The following is a 19,657-nucleotide window of genomic DNA, read 5'->3' as shown; positions in this document are numbered from 1 at the left end:
GAATTTTAGCGCTCCATATCTGCATTTGTCTTGAGTTTTTCTGGGATTATGCTGTGTGTTCTTTAAAGTAAATAGGGACTGGATGTTAGTAAAAATCACCACACTGACTGATTTCCTTCGCCACATCTGTCGCTTTGAAGAATTTCCTACTCTGCAGGTGCTGGATATCACCAGGAGACTGAAACTGCCCTGGACGCTCAGTTCTGTGTTATCCGTGCTGTGCGCTCGCAGTTAAGCAGAAGGATTTTATTATTTGTTGGTTTCATGGAGTTTGTTCGAGACAAAGTTTGACGAGGCAGCAATATTTTTATGAATTTATTAAAAACATTTGAACAACACAAGTACAAAATATGTCTCTTTTTCAGCGTCGTATTTGTTGTTGAAGGTCCTTCCGCGGATGAAGTGTATTTCACTGTCGAATGGCAGGTGCACTCCGTGCAGAGGTTTACTCTGGAGCTGTTTGAGAGAGATCAGTCCGCGGGACAGTCCATGGTGCCCAAGTGATTGCGCGCTTCCAGTCCTCGTCATTCAAGCTGAATATACGAGTTCAGTCTCGCGTAGAAAGTCGCAGCAATATCCACCAGTGTAGAGATAGGGACCCCACAAAGCCTCGCTCCATCAACGTAGATCGTAACAACTATCCCGCGCGCCTCCTCGTAGCTCAATTGAAGACTGTAGCGATCGTAAGAAAGGGAGACAGACGGCGGGGTGTGCTGCCTGTCGGCGGTGGCATTTCCGTCTCCGTTCATCGTTTCCAAGGATTTCGAGTGCAACGAATTTTGATGGTGTAATGGTGATTTCTTCATTGTATGTGAGCCCATTAATAATACGAATTTTCGGCTTCAGCTTTCCCGACTTTTCCACAGCGGCTTTGGCGACGTGTGCCTTGGTTGGTGCGACCAACGCACACGTCGCCGAAGCCGCTGACCATCACGCGGCTCCGGCTCTGCCGCTGTGAGAACCACCGCTGCTTCTCTGTGAGCATTGAGCTCATTACTCGGACGAATTCCCGGAAACGTCGGACCAGTTCTTTCCGCATTTTACACAGAGGGAGGGAACAGAGAGAGAGAGAAAGAGCGGGGGAGAGAGAGCGAGAGCGAGAGCGCTCCTCCCTGTCATACCTACAGTGTCTCGGTCCATATACATTAATGGGGTTTCAAGCCCGACAAATGGTTTGGTTACACTGCTTATGAAATAAAAGTTGTGTCAGTGTTTCACTCTTTTTTGGGGGGAAGTTAATTACTTTAGACTTAAGACTTTATTTCCGGGTTCTGGTTGTTTTATTTTGAATTAGTCATTTGATCGGGATAACTCTTATAGCTTCAGTATCCACATAAATCCTTCTGTTGTCCGTGCGTAAAAGGGGCAGAGGAGCTGAATTTTAGCGCTCCATATCTGCATTTGTCTTGAGTTTTTCTGGGATTATGCTGTGTGTTCTTTAAAGTAAATAGGGACTGGATGTTAGTAAAAATCACCACACTGACTGATTTCCTTCGCCACATCTGTCGCTTTGAAGAATTTCCTACTCTGCAGGTGCTGGATATCACCAGGAGACTGAAACTGCCCTGGACGCTCAGTTCTGTGTTATCCGTGCTGTGCGCTCGCAGTTAAGCAGAAGGATTTTATTATTTGTTGGTTTCATGGAGTTTGTTCGAGACAGAGTTTGACGAGGCAGCAATATTTTTATGAATTTATTAAAAACATTTGAACAACACAAGTACAAAATATGTCTCTTTTTCAGCGTCGTATTTGTTGTTGAAGGTCCTTCCGCGGATGAAGTGTATTTCACTGTCGAATGGCAGGTGCACTCCGTGCAGAGGTTTACTCTGGAGCTGTTTGAGAGAGATCAGTCCGCGGGACAGTCCATGGTGCCAAAGTGATTGCGCGCTTCCAGTCCTCGTCATTCAAGCTGAATATACGAGTTCAGTCTCGCGTAGAAAGTCGCAGCAATATCCACCAGTGTAGAGATAGGGACCCCACAAAGCCTCGCTCCATCAACGTAGATGGTAACAACTATCCCGCGCGCCTCCTCGTAGCTCAATTGAAGACTGTAGCGATCGTAAGAAAGGGAGACAGACGGCGGGGTGTGCTGCCTGTCGGCGGTGGCATTTCCGTCTCCGTTCATCGTTTCCAAGGATTTCGAGTGCAACGAATTTTGATGGTGTAATGGTGATTTCTTCATTGTATGTGAGCCCATTAATAATACGAATTTTCGGCTTCAGCTTTCCCGACTTTTCCACAGCGGCTTTGGCGACGTGTGCCTTGGTTGGTGCGACCAACGCACACGTCGCCGAAGCCGCTGAGCACCACACGGCTCCGGCTCTGCCGCCGTGAGAACCACCGCGGCTTCTTCATTCTATGTGAGCTATGTGAATTTTCGGCTTCAGCTTTTCCAATTTTTCCACAGCGGCTTTGGCGACGTGTGCCTTGGTTGGTGCGACCAACGCACACGTCGCCGAAGCCGCTGACCATCACGCGGCTCCGGCTCTGCCGCTGTGAGAACCACCGCTGCTTCTCTGTGAGCATTGAGCTCATTACTCGGACGAATTCCCGGAAACGTCGGACCAGTTCTTTCCGCATTTTACACAGAGGGAGGGAACAGAGAGAGAGAGAGAAAGAGCGGGGGAGAGAGAGCGAGAGCGAGAGCGCTCCTCCCTGTCATACCTATAGTGTCTCGGTCCATATACATTAATGGGGTTTCAAGCCCGACAAATGGTTTGGTTACACTGCTTATGAAATAAAAGTTGTGTCAGTGTTTCACTCTTTTTTGGGGGGAAGTTAATTACTTTAGACTTAAGACTTTATTTCCGGGTTCTGGTTGTTTTATTTTGAATTAGTCATTTGATCGGGATAACTCTTATAGCTTCAGTATCCACATAAATCCTTCTGTTGTCCGTGCGTAAAAGGGGCAGAGGAGCTGAATTTTAGCGCTCCATATCTGCATTTGTCTTGAGTTTTTCTGGGATTATGCTGTGTGTTCTTTAAAGTAAATAGGGACTGGATGTTAGTAAAAATCACCACACTGACTGATTTCCTTCGCCACATCTGTCGCTTTGAAGAATTTCCTACTCTGCAGGTGCTGGATATCACCAGGAGACTGAAACTGCCCTGGACGCTCAGTTCTGTGTTATCCGTGCTGTGCGCTCGCAGTTAAGCAGAAGGATTTTATTATTTGTTGGTTTCATGGAGTTTGTTCGAGACAAAGTTTGACGAGGCAGCAATATTTTTATGAATTTATTAAAAACATTTGAACAACACAAGTACAAAATATGTCTCTTTTTCAGCGTCGTATTTGTTGTTGAAGGTCCTTCCGCGGATGAAGTGTATTTCACTGTCGAATGGCAGGTGCACTCCGTGCAGAGGTTTACTCTGGAGCTGTTTGAGAGAGATCAGTCCGCGGGACAGTCCATGGTGCCAAAGTGATTGCGCGCTTCCAGTCCTCGTTATTCAAGCTGAATATACGAGTTCAGTCTCGCATAGAAAGTCGCAGCAATATCCACCAGTGTAGAGATAGGGACCCCACAAAGCCTCGCTCCATCAACGTAGATGGTAACAACTATCCCGCGCGCCTCCTCGTAGCTCAATTGAAGACTGTAGCGATCGTAAGAAAGGGAGACAGACGGCGGGGTGTGCTGCCTGTCGGCGGTGGCATTTCCGTCTCCGTTCATCGTTTCCAAGGATTTCGAGTGCAACGAATTTTGATGGTGTAATGGTGATTTCTTCATTGTATGTGAGCCCATTAATAATACGAATTTTCGGCTTCAGCTTTCCCGACTTTTCCACAGCGGCTTTGGCGACGTGTGCCTTGGTTGGTGCGACCAACGCACACGTCGCCGAAGCCGCTGAGCACCACACGGCTCCGGCTCTGCCGCCGTGAGAACCACCGCGGCTTCTTCATTCTATGTGAGCTATGTGAATTTTCGGCTTCAGCTTTTCCAATTTTTCCACAGCGGCTTTGGCGACGTGTGCCTTGGTTGGTGCGACCAACGCACACGTCGCCGAAGCCGCTGACCATCACGCGGCTCCGGCTCTGCCGCTGTGAGAACCACCGCTGCTTCTCTGTGAGCATTGAGCTCATTACTCGGACGAATTCCCGGAAACGTCGGACCAGTTCTTTCCGCATTTTACACAGAGGGAGGGAAGAGAGAGAAAGAGAGGGAGAGAGAGCGAGACCGCTCCTCCCTGTCATACCTACAGTGTCTCGGTCCATATACATTAATGGGGTTTCAAGCCCGACAAATGGTTTGGTTACACTGCTTATGAAATAAAAGTTGTGTCAGTGTTTCACTCTTTTTTGGGGGGAAGTTAATTACTTTAGACTTAAGACTTTATTTCCGGGTTCTGGTTGTTTTATTTTGAATTAGTCATTTGATCGGGATAACTCTTATATCTTCAGTATCCACATAAATCCTTCTGTTGTCCGTGCGTAAAAGGGGCAGTGGAGCTGAATTTGAACGCTCCATATCTGCATTTGTCTTGAGTTTTTCTGGGATTATGCTGCGTGTTCTATGAATTTTCGATTATGTTTTTTTCGCCCGACAAATGGTTTGGTTACACTACTTATGAAATAAAAGTTGTGTCAGTGTTTGACTCTGTTGTTTTGGGAAGTTATTTACGGTCTGAACGGACCTACTGCACCGCACATAACTCTGTGTATAGTAATAACTGGATTTTACAAAATAATTATTCTATTTGGTGGTTTCTTTTTGTCTGTAAGAGAAATAATTATGACAAAACAACAACAAAAATGAATTTATTGAAAGAATTTTAACCACATAACAGTCTTTTGATTAAATTTGATATTCTAACATTTAACAGTACAGAACAAAATTGATTTTTGTAATGTGGGTCTCGACAAAACATTCAAGTCATGAAGTTATTTTGAGAAGTGATGGCCTATTTCAATGGCAAAATAAATAAAATAAAAATAAAGAATCAACAGAAGAAAGTTAATTTGTAGTTCTAAACATATTTAGTGTGATTTTTACTCACTTTTTGCCTAAATTACAATTATGCAAATTAGGCGAAGACGTCAGTTAGCGACTTCCAGCGACTTTTAGGACAGCCTACTTTCCTTACTGAGGAGTTGGCAACACTGCTCTACAATGCAGACAGATGAGAGAGTTAGAGGCAAGTTACACATGAAAAGATGGTAGAAAGAAAAAGAAAGATAGCGATACATGTAGAGAAAACAAAGGGAGAGAAAAAGATGACTGAGACAGAGAAAGGGAGAGAAACGTAAGCAACAAATGGCACTCTCCAAAAAAAGAAAAGTGAACAGTAAAAATAGAGCATTTAATCCAGAATGGACAGACTCATTTCTGTTCATACTTCCCACATGGAGCACTAAACCAGTGTGTCTCATATGTTCAGAAACCGTGGCACTTACTAAAAGAGAAGTTGATGCCAAGGCTGATGATCTTTTGCTGCACAACAATGTGAGATGGCTCAGCAAAGGCAGGGTGTTGGCGCGCTTTTGGTCCATCGGGAGGGAAGTAGCATCTTTTTTGTCAGACCCAAGAAGTCAGAAAGCAACACAGTTTCCTCTCTTTTTAGAAAATGAGAAACAGATGGATAATGTGGCCTTTTTGGTTAATATCACTTCACATCTGAATGAACTGAATTTGAGGCTTCAGGGAAAGGACAATTACATTTGTGAACTGATGACAGCTGTCCGCTCCTTTCAGAGGAAACTTCAGGTGTTCAAGGAAGACCTGCAGGAAATTTTCCTTTCCTCCAACCAAGTTAATTTTCCATTCCTCCAAAGGTGTTAATTTTCCTTTCCTCCAACCGAGTTAATTTTCCATTCCTCTAACCGAGTTTGTTCACATTCCTCCAGCTGTGTCCATTCCTCCAAACGAGTTCATTTTCATTGCGGTGTCTGTGTGGCTCCAGTAAGGGCTTTTATAACTTGAATGGGATGTCTTTTGCTTACCATTTGTCCAACGGACCTCCTTTTCCATTTGTGTGATCGTCTACACCAAGAAGGATGACCCGGGTGTCAGCTCACATGGTGTATTGGTCGTGGGCTCCTAACTTTATAAGAGCTCAAGACAAAGAAGATACACCAGTTCTGAGTATGAACAGAAGTAGTTTTACCAAGATAGAACCTGACGAGAATGGGGATATATGTAACATACTGTACATGTCAAGGGCTCCATAGTTATTGACCGTCACATTGTCTTGTACAAATGCATGTTCTTTGGGCAACACTCGGGTGAGTGTTTCCAACCATCCAAGGATACGATGGCACTATGGGATGTTTCCGGTAAATTGGAGCCTGGACATGATGAGCTTTGTAAGTCAGGAGAAGAATTTTGAATTCCGTTATTGATTTAACTGGAAGCCAATGAAGAGAAGCTAATATGAGAGAAATATGATCTCTCTGGCTGAAATCCCGTCAGTAACATCGCTGCAGCACTTTGGATCATCCGCAGTCTGTTTAAAGAGTTCTCAGGATATCTGGACAACGATGTATTACAGACGCCTAGAAGTAATAAATAATCGGGTACATTTTTCCGAGATGTTTCTGATTTTCATTGATGTTGCATATATGAAAGAAAGCAGTCCTAGAGACTTGCTTCATGATGAGTTTGAAGGACATATCCCATCAAAAATGACACAGATTTCTCAGGGTGGACCTGGTTGCCACGGCAATGTTCATGTAGAGAAATATGTGGTTGGATAAAAGGTTTCAGGACCAAGTACAATAACTTGAGTTTATCTGAATGTAGAAGAAAAAACGTTTTCAGTCATCAAGGCCTTCATGTCTTTAATAAATGTTGACGTCTGACTCATTAGTTTTATCCGGGATAGATAGATGTAATTGGTTGTCTGCATACCAATGGATATTTAGTTTGTTTGTTCTTTCCAGGTGGACTGTGAAAGACTAAAAGTACGGCTGTGAAATTCAATAAAATTTTATTTATATAGCAGCAAATCATAACAGGTTATTTCATGGCACTTAACACATTAAAGTCCTTACAGCAGAAACTTTACAATATTATACAGAGAAACCCAACAATTCCCACATAAGCTATGACAGAAAAACTCCTCTTTAAGAGAGGAAAATCTCCAACAGAGGGAAGGAAAAACTCCCTCTTAACAGGAAGAAACCTCCGACAGAACCAGGCTCAGGGGTAGGTGGCCATCTGCCTCGACCGGTTGGGGTGAGGGGAGAGCAGAGAGAGAAAAGGACAGCATAGAGATCCAAAACATGAACTGTTGGTGGGGCTGACAATTGCAGAGCAGAGACATGCCGCTCCATGGTCGGGGACATCTGCAAAAGAAAGAACAGAAACCATGCGAGCGAGGGAACTGAATAGAGACAAATCTATGAGATTTTTATGGATAACTCTGATGTGGATATTTGAATTTAGGTGGCCAAGTACAGACAGAGTCTCTGTGGGGATTTGTGTGTGTGTGTGTGTGTAATTGTTCTTCAGTGAACCTGTGAAAAGGCTACATGTTTATAAGTACTATTATCACTGAAGAGGTGAGAGGGTTAATTACAAAAGTGACACACTGAGAGAAGCAGAAGGAGAGAGAAACCTTCGCTAACTGCAAACTGGCCCTGGTACTGAATGTTAAAGTTAATAAAATGTTCAGGAACAATTTTAAAATATCTGCTGTGAAAATGCTGAGATAATAAATATAAACTAAAATGTGTTAGTGGAATAATTTTACCATATTGGTGGAGGTGGCGGAGCAGGATTAGTTCAACCATGTGTGCTGCCTCATCTGTTCCAGCGTGGTGCGCTTCTTAGGGTCCATAGCCCAACACGCCTTCAACAGATCCCGGCAGTCTGAGAGGAGAAATGACAAAACAAAGCAGAGATCAGATATCTGCTCAAACATGAAGACGGATCAGAACCAGAATTCAGCTGGTGGACTGATGTCAACGCTTTCTTACTTCGGGACAGCCCGTTGTTGACTTTAATTTTGTTGTGGAGGAACATGGAGGTGGAGAATTCTTGCTGTCCATCCAGCATCTGATACATCATGACGCCCAGCTGCCAGACGGTGGCGGGGCCGTCGGCATACGCTCCACGTGAGAAGAACTCCGGTGGAGCGTAGTCAGTGGTTCCTACAGCAGACAGACAGAAACACAGTGGGAGACACAGATTTAAATCACAGTCATGTCCGCAGAGAGCAACAGCTGGATGAAGAGGAGGAGCAGAAGCAGACGTCGTACCAGAGAAGAGGCGATGTGCTCTCTTCTGTGTACTGCAACCGCATCCAAAATCTATGATCCGCACTCGGGGGCCGGTGAGTCCAGGATGGACCAGAACGTTTTCCAGCTTCAGGTCGCTGTGCAACACCCCCACAGAGTGCATGTGAATGGATGCCTCCACCATTTGCTTCATGATGCTCTGAAACAAAAAACAGAGATTCAGATGTTCAGATTCATGTGGATCCACCAGTTGTTGAACACTTTGAGGAACAGAAACCAGTGTCAAACACTAGCAATCATTAACGGAGACTCTTGCAATACTCCAGGAGGGCTGAGACAATGAAGCAAATCAGCATGGAGAGGTGTTCAGGTTTCCTGTAACGTATTCTGAACCTAAATACACCAAACACCAGGCTGGTAACACTTTTTAATATGAAGCCTGTTGTAAAGACTTTAAAAGAGAGCAACAATCTGACTGGTATCGATGTAAACAGCTGTTCAGGTTTCCATCTTCAGCAGCAGGTACAGTTTGGACAGTTGTCATGAAGTTGCAGATGTTTAGGTTCCCGAGCTGTTTAAGGATTTCTTGTCCAGATTAGTTGAGATCAAAACTATTTTTTGACCTTGGAACAGCAGCTGACAAGACAGTCTGACCAAAGGGGACGTTTAGTAAGTGTTCTGGAACTTCTGATCAGGTTACATGACTTCCAGGACAGCTACTAAAAGACACATGCTCCAGGAGCTTCCGTACCTTTACCATGTCCTCCTGCAAGGGACCTCCGTTGTTGTGGACATATTCATACAGGTCTACAGAGGGGATGGGTCTCTCCATAACCAGCAGAACCTCGTCATCCAGATCGTACCAGTCCAACAAGGAGATGACTAAAGGTTTGGCCGCTGAACTGGAGACTTTCATCATGAGACACACCTCCTTGGGGATCATGTACTTCTTTTGATGTAAGATCTGAAGGTAAAAAAAACCACATGAGAATGATGAATGGAACAGATGAGGTTGTGTATGAGTGTTTTCATCATCAACAGGTTGAACAGCTGTTGAGACATCAGATCACATGACTCACCACCCGTTGGCGCTCCACTATGTCCTGACAAATGTGTTTGATCGCCACCTACAGGACACAATCAGTACCGGTGTTAGTGTGTGAATGGCCCGTGTGTGTGAATATGTCATGTGTTCATATGTGTGTAATACTTACTGGGAAATTATCACTTCTCCTTTTACCAGCATAAACTGAGCCGAAGCCTCCTTCTCCCAGCTTCTCCAGCTCCACATACCGGTCCTCGAAGTCTGCAAACACAAACACATCCATGTTTTACTGGAGCTGTGAGAACCATCTTCCATCAATACTGCTAACTGTATCTTTAATCTCAAGCTGTGGTTTACTATATTCACATTATTACATATTAATGTTTCGAACTCAAGGTTCACTTACTGTTCTACTTAAAAGCTTTCAGCCACATGTCAAAATATCCATCAGTAGATAGAGTGTGCTCAGATTAATGGAAATAAAATCTATTAAGCATCTATTCAGGACAACCAAACAGAATCTGTTGACTGGTGAACACCATGCCACACTGCTAAAAGCTCTGGAAGAAGCTCAGTGGACCCTTGAGTTCCTTGTTTACCAGCACTCTTCTTTTTCTAATCCTGTCAGTTTACCTTTGCTAGTTCTGCCTGGGAGGGGGATGCTCTCCTGTACGGAGGTGGGGGGGCCACAGCCTCCTCCCTCTGCCTCCATCTTAGGAGCTGTGGTGTCTGGCTCAACAAAACCCCGCTTCCTCCTCCAAGCCCTGGTGGTGACCCTGATGCTGTCGCTGGTATCACTGAAGTCATTTGGAGCCCTCTGCTTCTTGTTGGGAGACTCTCTGTCAGGGCTGGCCTTCCTCTTGATGCCCCTTCTGCTTCCATCCTTCACTGTCCCCTCAGTGGGTTTACTGATGGCGGGGGTGTCATTGTGAAGCCGCTGCCTTTTTGTGGGGACCTCTTCTTCCGGTTCTGCCTTCCTCTTGGTCCCCTTGATCCCCTTGATCCTCTTGGTCCCCTTGATCCCCTTGATCCCCTTGGTCCCCTTGATCCCCTTGATCCCCTTGGTCCCCTTGTTCCCGTTGATCCCCTTGGTCCCCTTGTTCCCGTTGATCCCCTTGGTCCCCTTGGTCCCCTTGGTCCCCTTGGCTCTCATAGCCTCCACCTTAGCAGCTTCACCAACACCCTGCTGCCTTTTTCTGAGGACCTCTTCTTCTGGTTCTGCCTTCCTCTTCGTCGCCTCGGCTTTCACAGCCTCTACCTTAGCATATTCACCAACACCCTGCTGCCTTTTTCTGGCTGCTCTCGGTTTTCTAGGCTTCTTCTTTTCCTCCCCGGGGACGTTGCTGGGTTTGTTCGCTACAAACAAAAGAAAGATGTTGAACATCAGCTTGTTCACTATATGGAGGAAATCTTCAGAAACTGGAGTGTTGATATTGAACGGATCTACAAAATTCGGTATTTTATTCAATAAAACGTTTTGTAATATTCAACATTTTTAAATTAAACAGTTGTTTCCTACTAACCAGGTACATTTACCTTACTTACTTTCATCAGTTGTACTGAAGTAGAACTTGACGTACTTCACTCCAGTATTTGATTAATGTTTTACGTTTTACCTCAACTCCACTTTACTGCTCAATATTGCATATAATACTGTATATATAAACATATATTATAACATATAATGTTTCAACATTTGAACATATCAAGTAGTAAAGAGTTTATGAACTGGTGAAATTTAATTTATTCAAAACCAGATTGTGACATTAACGTTTATGTGAAGAGATAACAGTAATAACATCTCACTTATGTCATACATTCAACACACTCAAACCATTTTGTCTGATAAGTACTTTTGCTTTACATGTCTGTGAAATCAGAGGTAAATTAAACTCGTGATCAAGTCAGTTCTGTCTCTAATTAAATCATGAAAACAATATTTTCTTTAAACAGGTGAAAAAGTGAGAAGATTTGCAGCTGTTTCAATAACAATCAGTTGGTTTCAAGAACATCAAGAACAAATCGTTGTAACTTCAGACAGAAATATTACTGCAGATAAATGAACTGAATGGTAAAAAGTGTTTGAAACACAAATATCTGCTTTGGCTGACATTATTTTAGTGCACACACATTGTATTTTGCTTGTTTTAAGAAAAAAATGCAGAAAATGATGTGATGAGCGTTTAGTGTTGCAGCAGCTGATGATCAGATTTCCCACGTACCTGAAGGCTTCACAGGGACCCGAGAGGGAAACAGCGATGACGAGGTAGCGCCCATGTTGGTTTGTAAAGTGTCCGAAAAGAAATATGGGAGAAAGTTAGAAATATTAGTGTGAATGTGGAAAAACTGTGGTAGACTTTGCAGATATCTCCTGTGTGTGTGAGGTTGTGAAGAGTCTCTGTGACCCGGGTTCTGTTCTGTGATGTCACAACTGGAATGCAGAATCAAAGAACTCCAATGAGAAGAAGTGGACCACCAAGGTATTTTTGATTCAAATTTAAAAAATAACAATATATGAACATGTATTTGGTTCACACAAAAAAATGCTGGGTTGAGTTATTTTGGTAACCCAGTGCTGGTTCAAAAAGGGACATACTAGCCACAGATTATTTTCAACCAGCAGGGTTGGGTTACGTATTTAACCCATCATGTTGGGTTATATTTTCTTCTTTGTTGAATTAAAGCTATAAAAAAAAATAGGTTAAAAAAATACAACCCAAACTCTGAGCTGTCAGTTACACTTATAAAATGGCATATTGTATTTCAGTTGACTTCTGAATTAAAAGATGCATCAATAAAATATAATATAATCATAACTAATTCCAACTATTGCAATACTTTTAATTATAAAATTAATACAATGGTATTGAAATATATAAAATACATTTCATGTTCCTCACACCAAATCTTGTTTTGGCAAACAATTGCACATTTAATATCAAGATCACAACAAAAATTGTAATTAAATGTACAGCACTGATTATAATAATTTATTAGCATTTTCAGATAATCCAGTTTTAAATCACAGCTGACTTCTGTATTGTCTCCAACATATGGCTGACATTAAATCCCATTTTGTATGAAAAAAAGAAAATTATTTACGGGAGTACATTACTGCTGAGTTATTAGCACATCACAGTGGCGTATACCCTTAATGTGGTACCCTGGTTTGGGCCCCTGGTAACCTGGAGTCATTCATGACATTTGGCATTAGGCACATATGTTTTTAAATGCTGAGTCATACATTACATTACATTACATTACATTACATTACATTTCATCTAGCTGACGCTTTTATCCAAAGCAACTTACAATAAGTGCATTTCAACCATGAGGGTACAAACCCAGAACAACAAGAATCAAGAAAGTACAAATTTCTTCAAAAAAGGCCAAACTACGAAATGCTATAAGTAAGTGCCATTTTAAGTCAGAAGAGGTGTGTTTTTAGTTTGCGGCGGTAGATGTACAGACTTTCTGCTGTCCTGATGTCATTGGGGAACTCATTCCACCATTTAGGAGCCAGGACAGCAAACAGTCGTGATTTTGTACATACGGTGTCCCACAAAGCAGAAACCCTGGCTTACACTGTCTCAAGATCACAAGTATTTAGTAGTACCACCAAAAGAAAAAAAAAACAGTGCAGCGTTATTACTCACAACATTAAATGATCTTTTGTCTACTGGATCAAAAATTCAATGAGCCACCTCCACCAACCAAAAAAGACTGTTTACCTGCTAAAGTGGCAAAAATCTCTGGAGAACTTCTCCACCGGGTGTTTCCAACATTTTTAATCACACAAATACGTCGACTTACTCTCAAACAAAATGAATACAGAAGATAAAAGTTTGTCTTTGTTTCCCACCCGTCAGCCGTGTGCCAAAGGTTAACAGTACCTCCCTGACCAGTGCGGGTCATCATGCACCACTTTCTCCAGCCCCAGAAGACATGAACCAATCCACACGGATGACAATCTATTCAAGAATCAGACAGCAGACAGTAGTTAAGATGTTGTTGTCTTTTTGTGGTTGAGAAATATTGTTGAAACCACGTAAATATAAAGAATGGCAAGTTTCCACAATAGTCGTGGGAGTTCAGACCAAAACAAAACAATACCTGAAGCTTTGTTGGTGTTGTTTGTTGCTTCAGTTAGTTACGATCCTGGAAGTCCAGTTGAGTAACCGATCCATTAGTTTGAAGGCCGATCAGATACCAAAACACTAAACAGCAGTTTTTGTTTGACGATCTCTGCCTCTCTGAAAACGTATCCCAAGGGTAATCGTTTAATCTTCCACAGCAAGGATTTCCAGTGAAACAGTAGAAATACGTCGGCCATGTTACCAAGTAATCAACCAGGAATATTTGTTTGCATGTATTTAGATGGCTGTTGCAGTGTCCTGTCACAAGTCTTTGCGCTGCATTGAGCACAAGTTGATTTTTTTTGTTGTGGTTAGTTCTCCTGGGTGTTTTTGACTGCTGTTGCAACAACACTTCCATCTTAACAGCATTTAAATGTTGGTACTAGTGTAGCATACATGTTTCTGGGACTGCACAATTCTAGATTTGCTAAGGATTGAGATAACGATTCTCATTTTTGATTGGTTTTGTAATATTAATATTTAGTGCATCATTGACCTGATACAGAAGAAAACTAATCTAATGGTCCCTGATACAGGACCGGTGTTTTGCAGAGTTCTGCCCATATTCACTTCGCCAGATGTTCCCAGTATTTTGGTCAGTTTTGTCTCAACAGTGTGAATTTTAAACATTATCAACATATCTGATTCTGTACATAAAAACAATCCACTTCAGGGTATGTCCTTCTTTTATTAAAAAAAACAAACTCTGAATAAGGATTTTTTTTTGGAGCGTTTTCTTTTCCTTTCTTTCTCTCTTTTACTCGTCTCCACGGGGTTTATTTTCTTTTGGTTTTCTGCTGTTCTGCAATCAAATGATGTAACGCTGCATTGTTATTGGTTGAGGGAGAAAGTAGGAGCGCTTGTTTGTGTGCAGCTGATGTCCTAAATGAAGATTGAGCAAAATCGTTGTCACTTAGATCAGCATTTTAATATAATTAATTGTGCAGCCCTGCATACTTCATACCAGGATCTCCTGTTTACCAGGGCAAACTGTAGGCATCCCACCGCAACACCGCAATAGCCTTTCACACCCTGAAACTCTCAGTTTGATGATAAACAAGACCAAAAACACCACCATCTCTGGCTAAGACTTGTTCCCTGAGAGAACTTCTGCGACCCATCTCTGGACTCTTGGGGCTCGGAAACATTCCTGACATCTTTCCCACAAAGGGAAAAAAAAGTTTTTGTTTTTTTAAGACTTCACCTTTAAAGGTGTAATTAGTAAGAATTTGACCTCATTTCTTTGTACATTAGGGAGTGGTATTGAGTCAGTGTAGCGTCCAGCAGTCTGCCCTCAGTTCGGTGTTATCCTGAAATCTGTTCCCCATCAGACTCTGTGACTGACAGGTTTCGACATGAGGAGTGAGGGAAAGAACATCTGGGCAAGTCACACTGTGCATTCCAATATCCATACTATCATACTATTTAGTATGCCAGAAAAATATTCAGTATGTCCCAGTACATAGTATGTTAAGCGTAGTATGCCAAATTTACCAGGATGTCATGTTACATCCGGTCGTATTTTGCGGTATATAGGCCAGCATGCTACTCTGGCTGTTCTGACCCACAATCCTCTGCGCAGTGGACAATACGTCACATCGACGGAGCTGCTGATAGAGTTGGTGGTGCTATTGCTCTGCCTTTAAAAGGAAGAAGGAGAAAAAGAGGCATCAAAAGGAAGCGTACTCGTTCCAAATTACATCCTTTTTCTTTTTCTTCAAATGTCGCGCTATGGATTGCAACTGATATGACCAAGAGGGCCAAAGTTCAAGGCGCATTTTTTTTTGATGAAGCAGTATGTCCCAATTGTATACAACGTACATACTACATGCAACAGTACAAACGTCTTCATGGTAGCTGCAGTAAGCACTAAAAGTAAAAAGAAACACTATGTGATTCAGAAGGCAGGGAATGAATCTGCCGGGGGACAGATTTCAGTGTAACACCAGCTCTCAGTTTCTGCAGTTTAGTTGAATTCACATGTTTGTTTCCTGCTGTTTGTTAGTAGTTGTTTTGTTTTTCAGTAACTGATGATTGTAAAGTTAAATGGTTAAGAACCAGAAGTGAACAGACCAAAAATGGTGATCAGTTGTGGTTGTAGTCAACATTATTGCGTGTTTATCTCCCATTTAAGGAAGACCATGGTAGCAAAAATGTATTCTACATGTATTTTTGCTGCAATGCCCAGTTGAGCCATTAGGCGGTGGGTATTCTGATTTTATGGTGAACAGTGTTCCTGAGTATATGCTTCTTTGAGTTTGTTTCATAGGTTTTTAATGATTAATGGACTATGCTGCATCATTTTGGTAGTAATGCAGTCGCATAAAATGTATTTTAAATTGTGTCTGTTGTCTTACTGAGGTGTTACTACATGAAGCTGCATAGTTCTAGCCCGGTGTTAACAGACCCAGATTTGCTGTGTGAATATCTGGTCTGTCCAAGCTCCATTGGGAATCATTTGCAGTTGTTCATCCCGAGCCCTGCCACATCCATCACTTAAGCAAGTTAGTGGTCACAGTACACCTTCAGGAGAAGATAATGACTGGCCCCTGCCACCACTCCCGATACCAGACACCACCAGCATGGCAGTGTCCTTCTCAGTCTCTCCAGCCACAGAAATCATTTAAGATACACAAAGCGTTTACTGCTGAACAACTGGGTTTGGCTGAGCAGCACACACCCAATGAAGGCACTTCAGAGGAAGCACAAAAACGTAAGAGATCTTCCTCCCTTGGCACTGGACAGAGTGCACCCCCTGCTGTTGGTCGGCTAGATTACCACCAACTAATTACTGCAGTGGAGCCCGTGCTCTTGAGATTCCCTGGGGGCCCAGCGGCCCTGAAGATGAAGTTGGGCTGGACACCTTAGGGGCTCACTAAGTTCATCAAGAAGCAGCCAACAATACAACAAGGCCTGGACATCTCCACTCTTTCACTCGCTGCTGAGCTTTTTGAATTTAGAATTTTTTTGCAGCGGTTAGATGTCCTCCCTTAAAGGAGTGAGAAGCTCGTTACACGCTTCAGGCAGGATCAGGAAGTAGGTTATTCCGTTTGGCACCACATGTAGCCCCTGCTGTGCAACGTCCGTACTGCAGAAACATGTGCTTGACCACAGCCAGCCGAGTCGAGGATGTTCGGGTGTCCATATGGTGACAACTGTCTGCAGAGCTTCACTTCACTGGCTCTGTTATTCAGACACCTGAGGCATAAGTACCGTCTTCTGGATCGACCCACAGCCACCACGCAAAATATATACAGAGTCCTTGTACGTCTGTATGACCCCCCTGGGATTTATTGTCTCCTTCACAACGTGGGCCAAAATCCCAGTGCAACACTCATGGGATAAGAAAGAGAATGGGACGACCCATGACTGACGGAGGATGTTCTGCAGTCTTAGCAGATGTGGGAGGAGTTAAAACAGCTATCTCAGAGATGGACACTTAAACCTCGAGAGACTTGCACATCGCTACTGAAGCAGCAGAGTTTAGTGGCCAGAATTGCATGCCTCACCTATTGACACAACAGAAAGACATGTAAATGATGTAGCTATAAGTGGTGCAAATGGAAGAATTAAAAACAACTGTTTAATCTCCCAGTCTCAGTCTTTATTCAACAGGGTTGGTAAATTTACAAGACATTTCCACAATTATATCAAGACACAAAACATTTTACAAATGGAATGTAATATACTATACTGTGTGCAGCAATGGATCTAAAAGTTCTGTGTCCAAACATCATCCCCTGCTGGAGATGCAGGTACATTGCACACACAACACCTGAGGTTTGGGGATTGCTGTGTTTTCAAAAGACGGTGCTTAACTGACAGCTAGAAAAAAAAGTAAACAGCAATGGTGAGTTAACTGGAAACAAAGGCATCCATTGGACATAAGGACACTTGGGATGGAAGAAGTGATGTAAAATTCAGTGCAAATCATTTTTTGAAGTCACTTACACTTTCATTTTAATCCATATTTACTGTTGTTTTTACTTCACGCTTCAGTTTTGCCACATCACATGAAATACTGTGATGACGGAAATAAACAGTGAGATCCACTCCAGGAAGTCTTATGAGCAGATGTGTCGTATCATAATGTGACCAAAAAAATCTTGCACACTATTGATGTCTCAATCATCAATATTGTGGTCTTCAGAACTTCAACCAGAATCTTTAGTGAATCTTACCTGATGAAGGTCTGAGGACCGGAAACATTGCTAGTTAAGTAAATACAAGTGATAAAATTGTGCAGGATTTTTTTTTTTTTTTGATGACACCTTCTCTTCTTCAAATGGTGGATAAATTCAAAGCTGTGTAGATCAAATTAGTTGTGGTGCAGATGAACCCTGTCAGGTTGCAGAGGCTGGATAAACCATGGTAACGGCCAAATGTGCTCTTGTAAGCTTTGTACTTCGGGTCCTGCTCTTTGAGTTTGGCATAATCCTCTTTCTGGCTGCCCAGGCCAATCTGGTTCCCCAGGCCATGCTCCTTCTCCACCTCCCTCATCTGGAACATCACCTCTGTAGCTGCCGGACCAAACCACTGGGCGTTCAGACCTGCCAGGATCAGCGCTACAAAGTACAGAATCATCTGCAGGATGAAAAAAATAAATCTTACAACACAATGACAACATGATGCCGATTTTCCTGTGAATATTTTGATTACAATTAGTGAAGTGATGTTTGACCTGCACACTTTCATGCCAGTCCAGCAGATCTCTGGGGTGGTACCCAGAATACACCACCAGGTTGATAAAGTTACTTCCCAGCAGGCAGTAGAAGTATAAAGGGAAGAGTTTACTCTGCACCAGGCCGAAGGTGTGTCGGGGTACCTGTCTCAACAGGGCAAAACCTGCAGGCACAGAAATCAGTTAGTGTTGAATCAGGGGATGCGTGCAGCATGTTGCAGCCTTGTTTGTGCCCCACGAACCTGCAATGAAGGAGACCCAGACCTGCATGCCCCAGGAGAACGAGAGCACCAGGAGGTGAAACACTTTGACCACGTCTGTTGGCTCCCCCTCTGCTGCCATGGCGTCACTTTGCAAAAAACAGTTTGTACATAGATAGCCTACATTAACACTCTACTTCCTCATTGTTTGTTTATTTGTCCACAGATCCCACTGATGTGTAGGAGGGTGAAAAAATATATACACATGCAAAATCAACTATTCTGTCCCCTTAAATAGTTCTTTTCTTCTGATTTCATTAAAACCTAATATGTGGAAGAGTACCAAAATCGTACCTCTTGTCTGTACCACGAACCAAGTTTACATCTGATGACGGTGATAAAATACATGAAGCACTGTTATTAATTCAAATGTTAATATTTGAACAAATAAATTCAAACTACTTTGTTTGCAAAAAATGAATTAAAAGCAAAATAAATGTATTTATTTATTTATAAATGTATTTCGGCCGTGTTTTCCGACATGAGTGACATTACGTGTTTAGAATTAGGAGTCTAGCCCCCATTGGTCCTAAAATGAACAAAGCGATATTAAACTCCAATAACAGAAATCAGAACACACTTATTTTAGTTTTAGGAGTGGCAGTGCCGCATGAACAGTACTTGCAAATACTTCACAGGTCACTTGAGATATACAGCATATGGAAATCACATGACAATGTTTTACAAGTGGAGTCTCAGAGACTCCGATCAGAGGTGAAGCCTCATTTACTGCAGCAGATTTCTGAAACATGTCACTAGTTCAAAAGTATATTTACAGGCAAATCTCTTGAAATTAGAAAAAATAGTGATCAAGCTGATAAAACAATGTTCAGTGTGTTTTTTTGAGTGGTTAAAGAGGGTCCGTGCTCAGCAGGAGCCCGCGCACTAGGGCTTAAATAAGATGGCAGCAGAGATAAATGTCTTGTGCACACGTGCAGCAGACCTGATAAGGTGAGATAAGGTGCCGAGGCAGAGCAGGGAAAATACATTACAGGATGAATTTAGCCATTTATGATTTACCAGTCATTTACCCATGAGCAACCCAAAGGCAACAATTTGTCAAACAGAAGCGTTATAGGTAAAAACATGAGGGAGAAACAGGGAGCCTGAACTGATGACAGCAGGTCACAGTTTAAAATTCATGGCTAACCAGCTTTAGCCTCTGAGCTAACAGAAGAAGAGCTGGCTTCATTTTGGACATCACCTGGATAATTACAATCACTCAGCACACGAAACACCAGCATGCACTTACCTGCTTTCTGCTCCGTTATTTAAAATTAGTTGATATCGTTGATATGGTCCAAGGTTCAGCTGAAGTAACAGAGACACTTCCTCATTTTATAGTGGTGGCCCCGCCCCCCG

The 19,657-nt window shown here is 42.7% G+C and overlaps 1 protein-coding gene across 2 annotated transcripts; it reads right to left on the bottom strand.

Moving 5' to 3' along the window:
* Positions 1 to 16,936: 16,936 nt before the first annotated feature.
* tmem205 (transmembrane protein 205) lies at positions 16,937 to 19,643 on the bottom strand. 2 transcript variants are annotated; one of them, XM_069149817.1, is made up of 4 exons: positions 19,548 to 19,643; positions 18,278 to 18,384; positions 18,036 to 18,199; positions 16,937 to 17,938 (listed from the first exon to the last, which is right to left on the bottom strand). In XM_069149817.1, exons 2-4 carry the CDS (start codon positions 18,375 to 18,377, stop codon positions 17,636 to 17,638), a joined length of 567 nt encoding a protein of 188 aa, XP_069005918.1. In that variant the 5' UTR covers positions 18,378 to 18,384; positions 19,548 to 19,643; the 3' UTR covers positions 16,937 to 17,635. The 2 variants fall into 2 exon arrangements, with proteins under 2 accessions (XP_069005918.1, XP_069005919.1); XM_069149818.1 differs by lacking the exon at positions 19,548 to 19,643 and having other exon boundaries at positions 18,278 to 19,526.
* Positions 19,644 to 19,657: the final 14 nt, after the last annotated feature.

This window comes from Embiotoca jacksoni, unplaced genomic scaffold (genome assembly GCF_022577435.1).
Source record: "Embiotoca jacksoni isolate LCO1_2020_lvr unplaced genomic scaffold, fEmbJac1.0.p SCAF_15, whole genome shotgun sequence".
Taxonomy (NCBI): Eukaryota; Metazoa; Chordata; class Actinopteri; family Embiotocidae; genus Embiotoca; species Embiotoca jacksoni.
The sequence above is the reverse complement of the archived record's forward strand: the minus strand, read 5'-3'. Positions and strand labels throughout refer to the sequence as shown.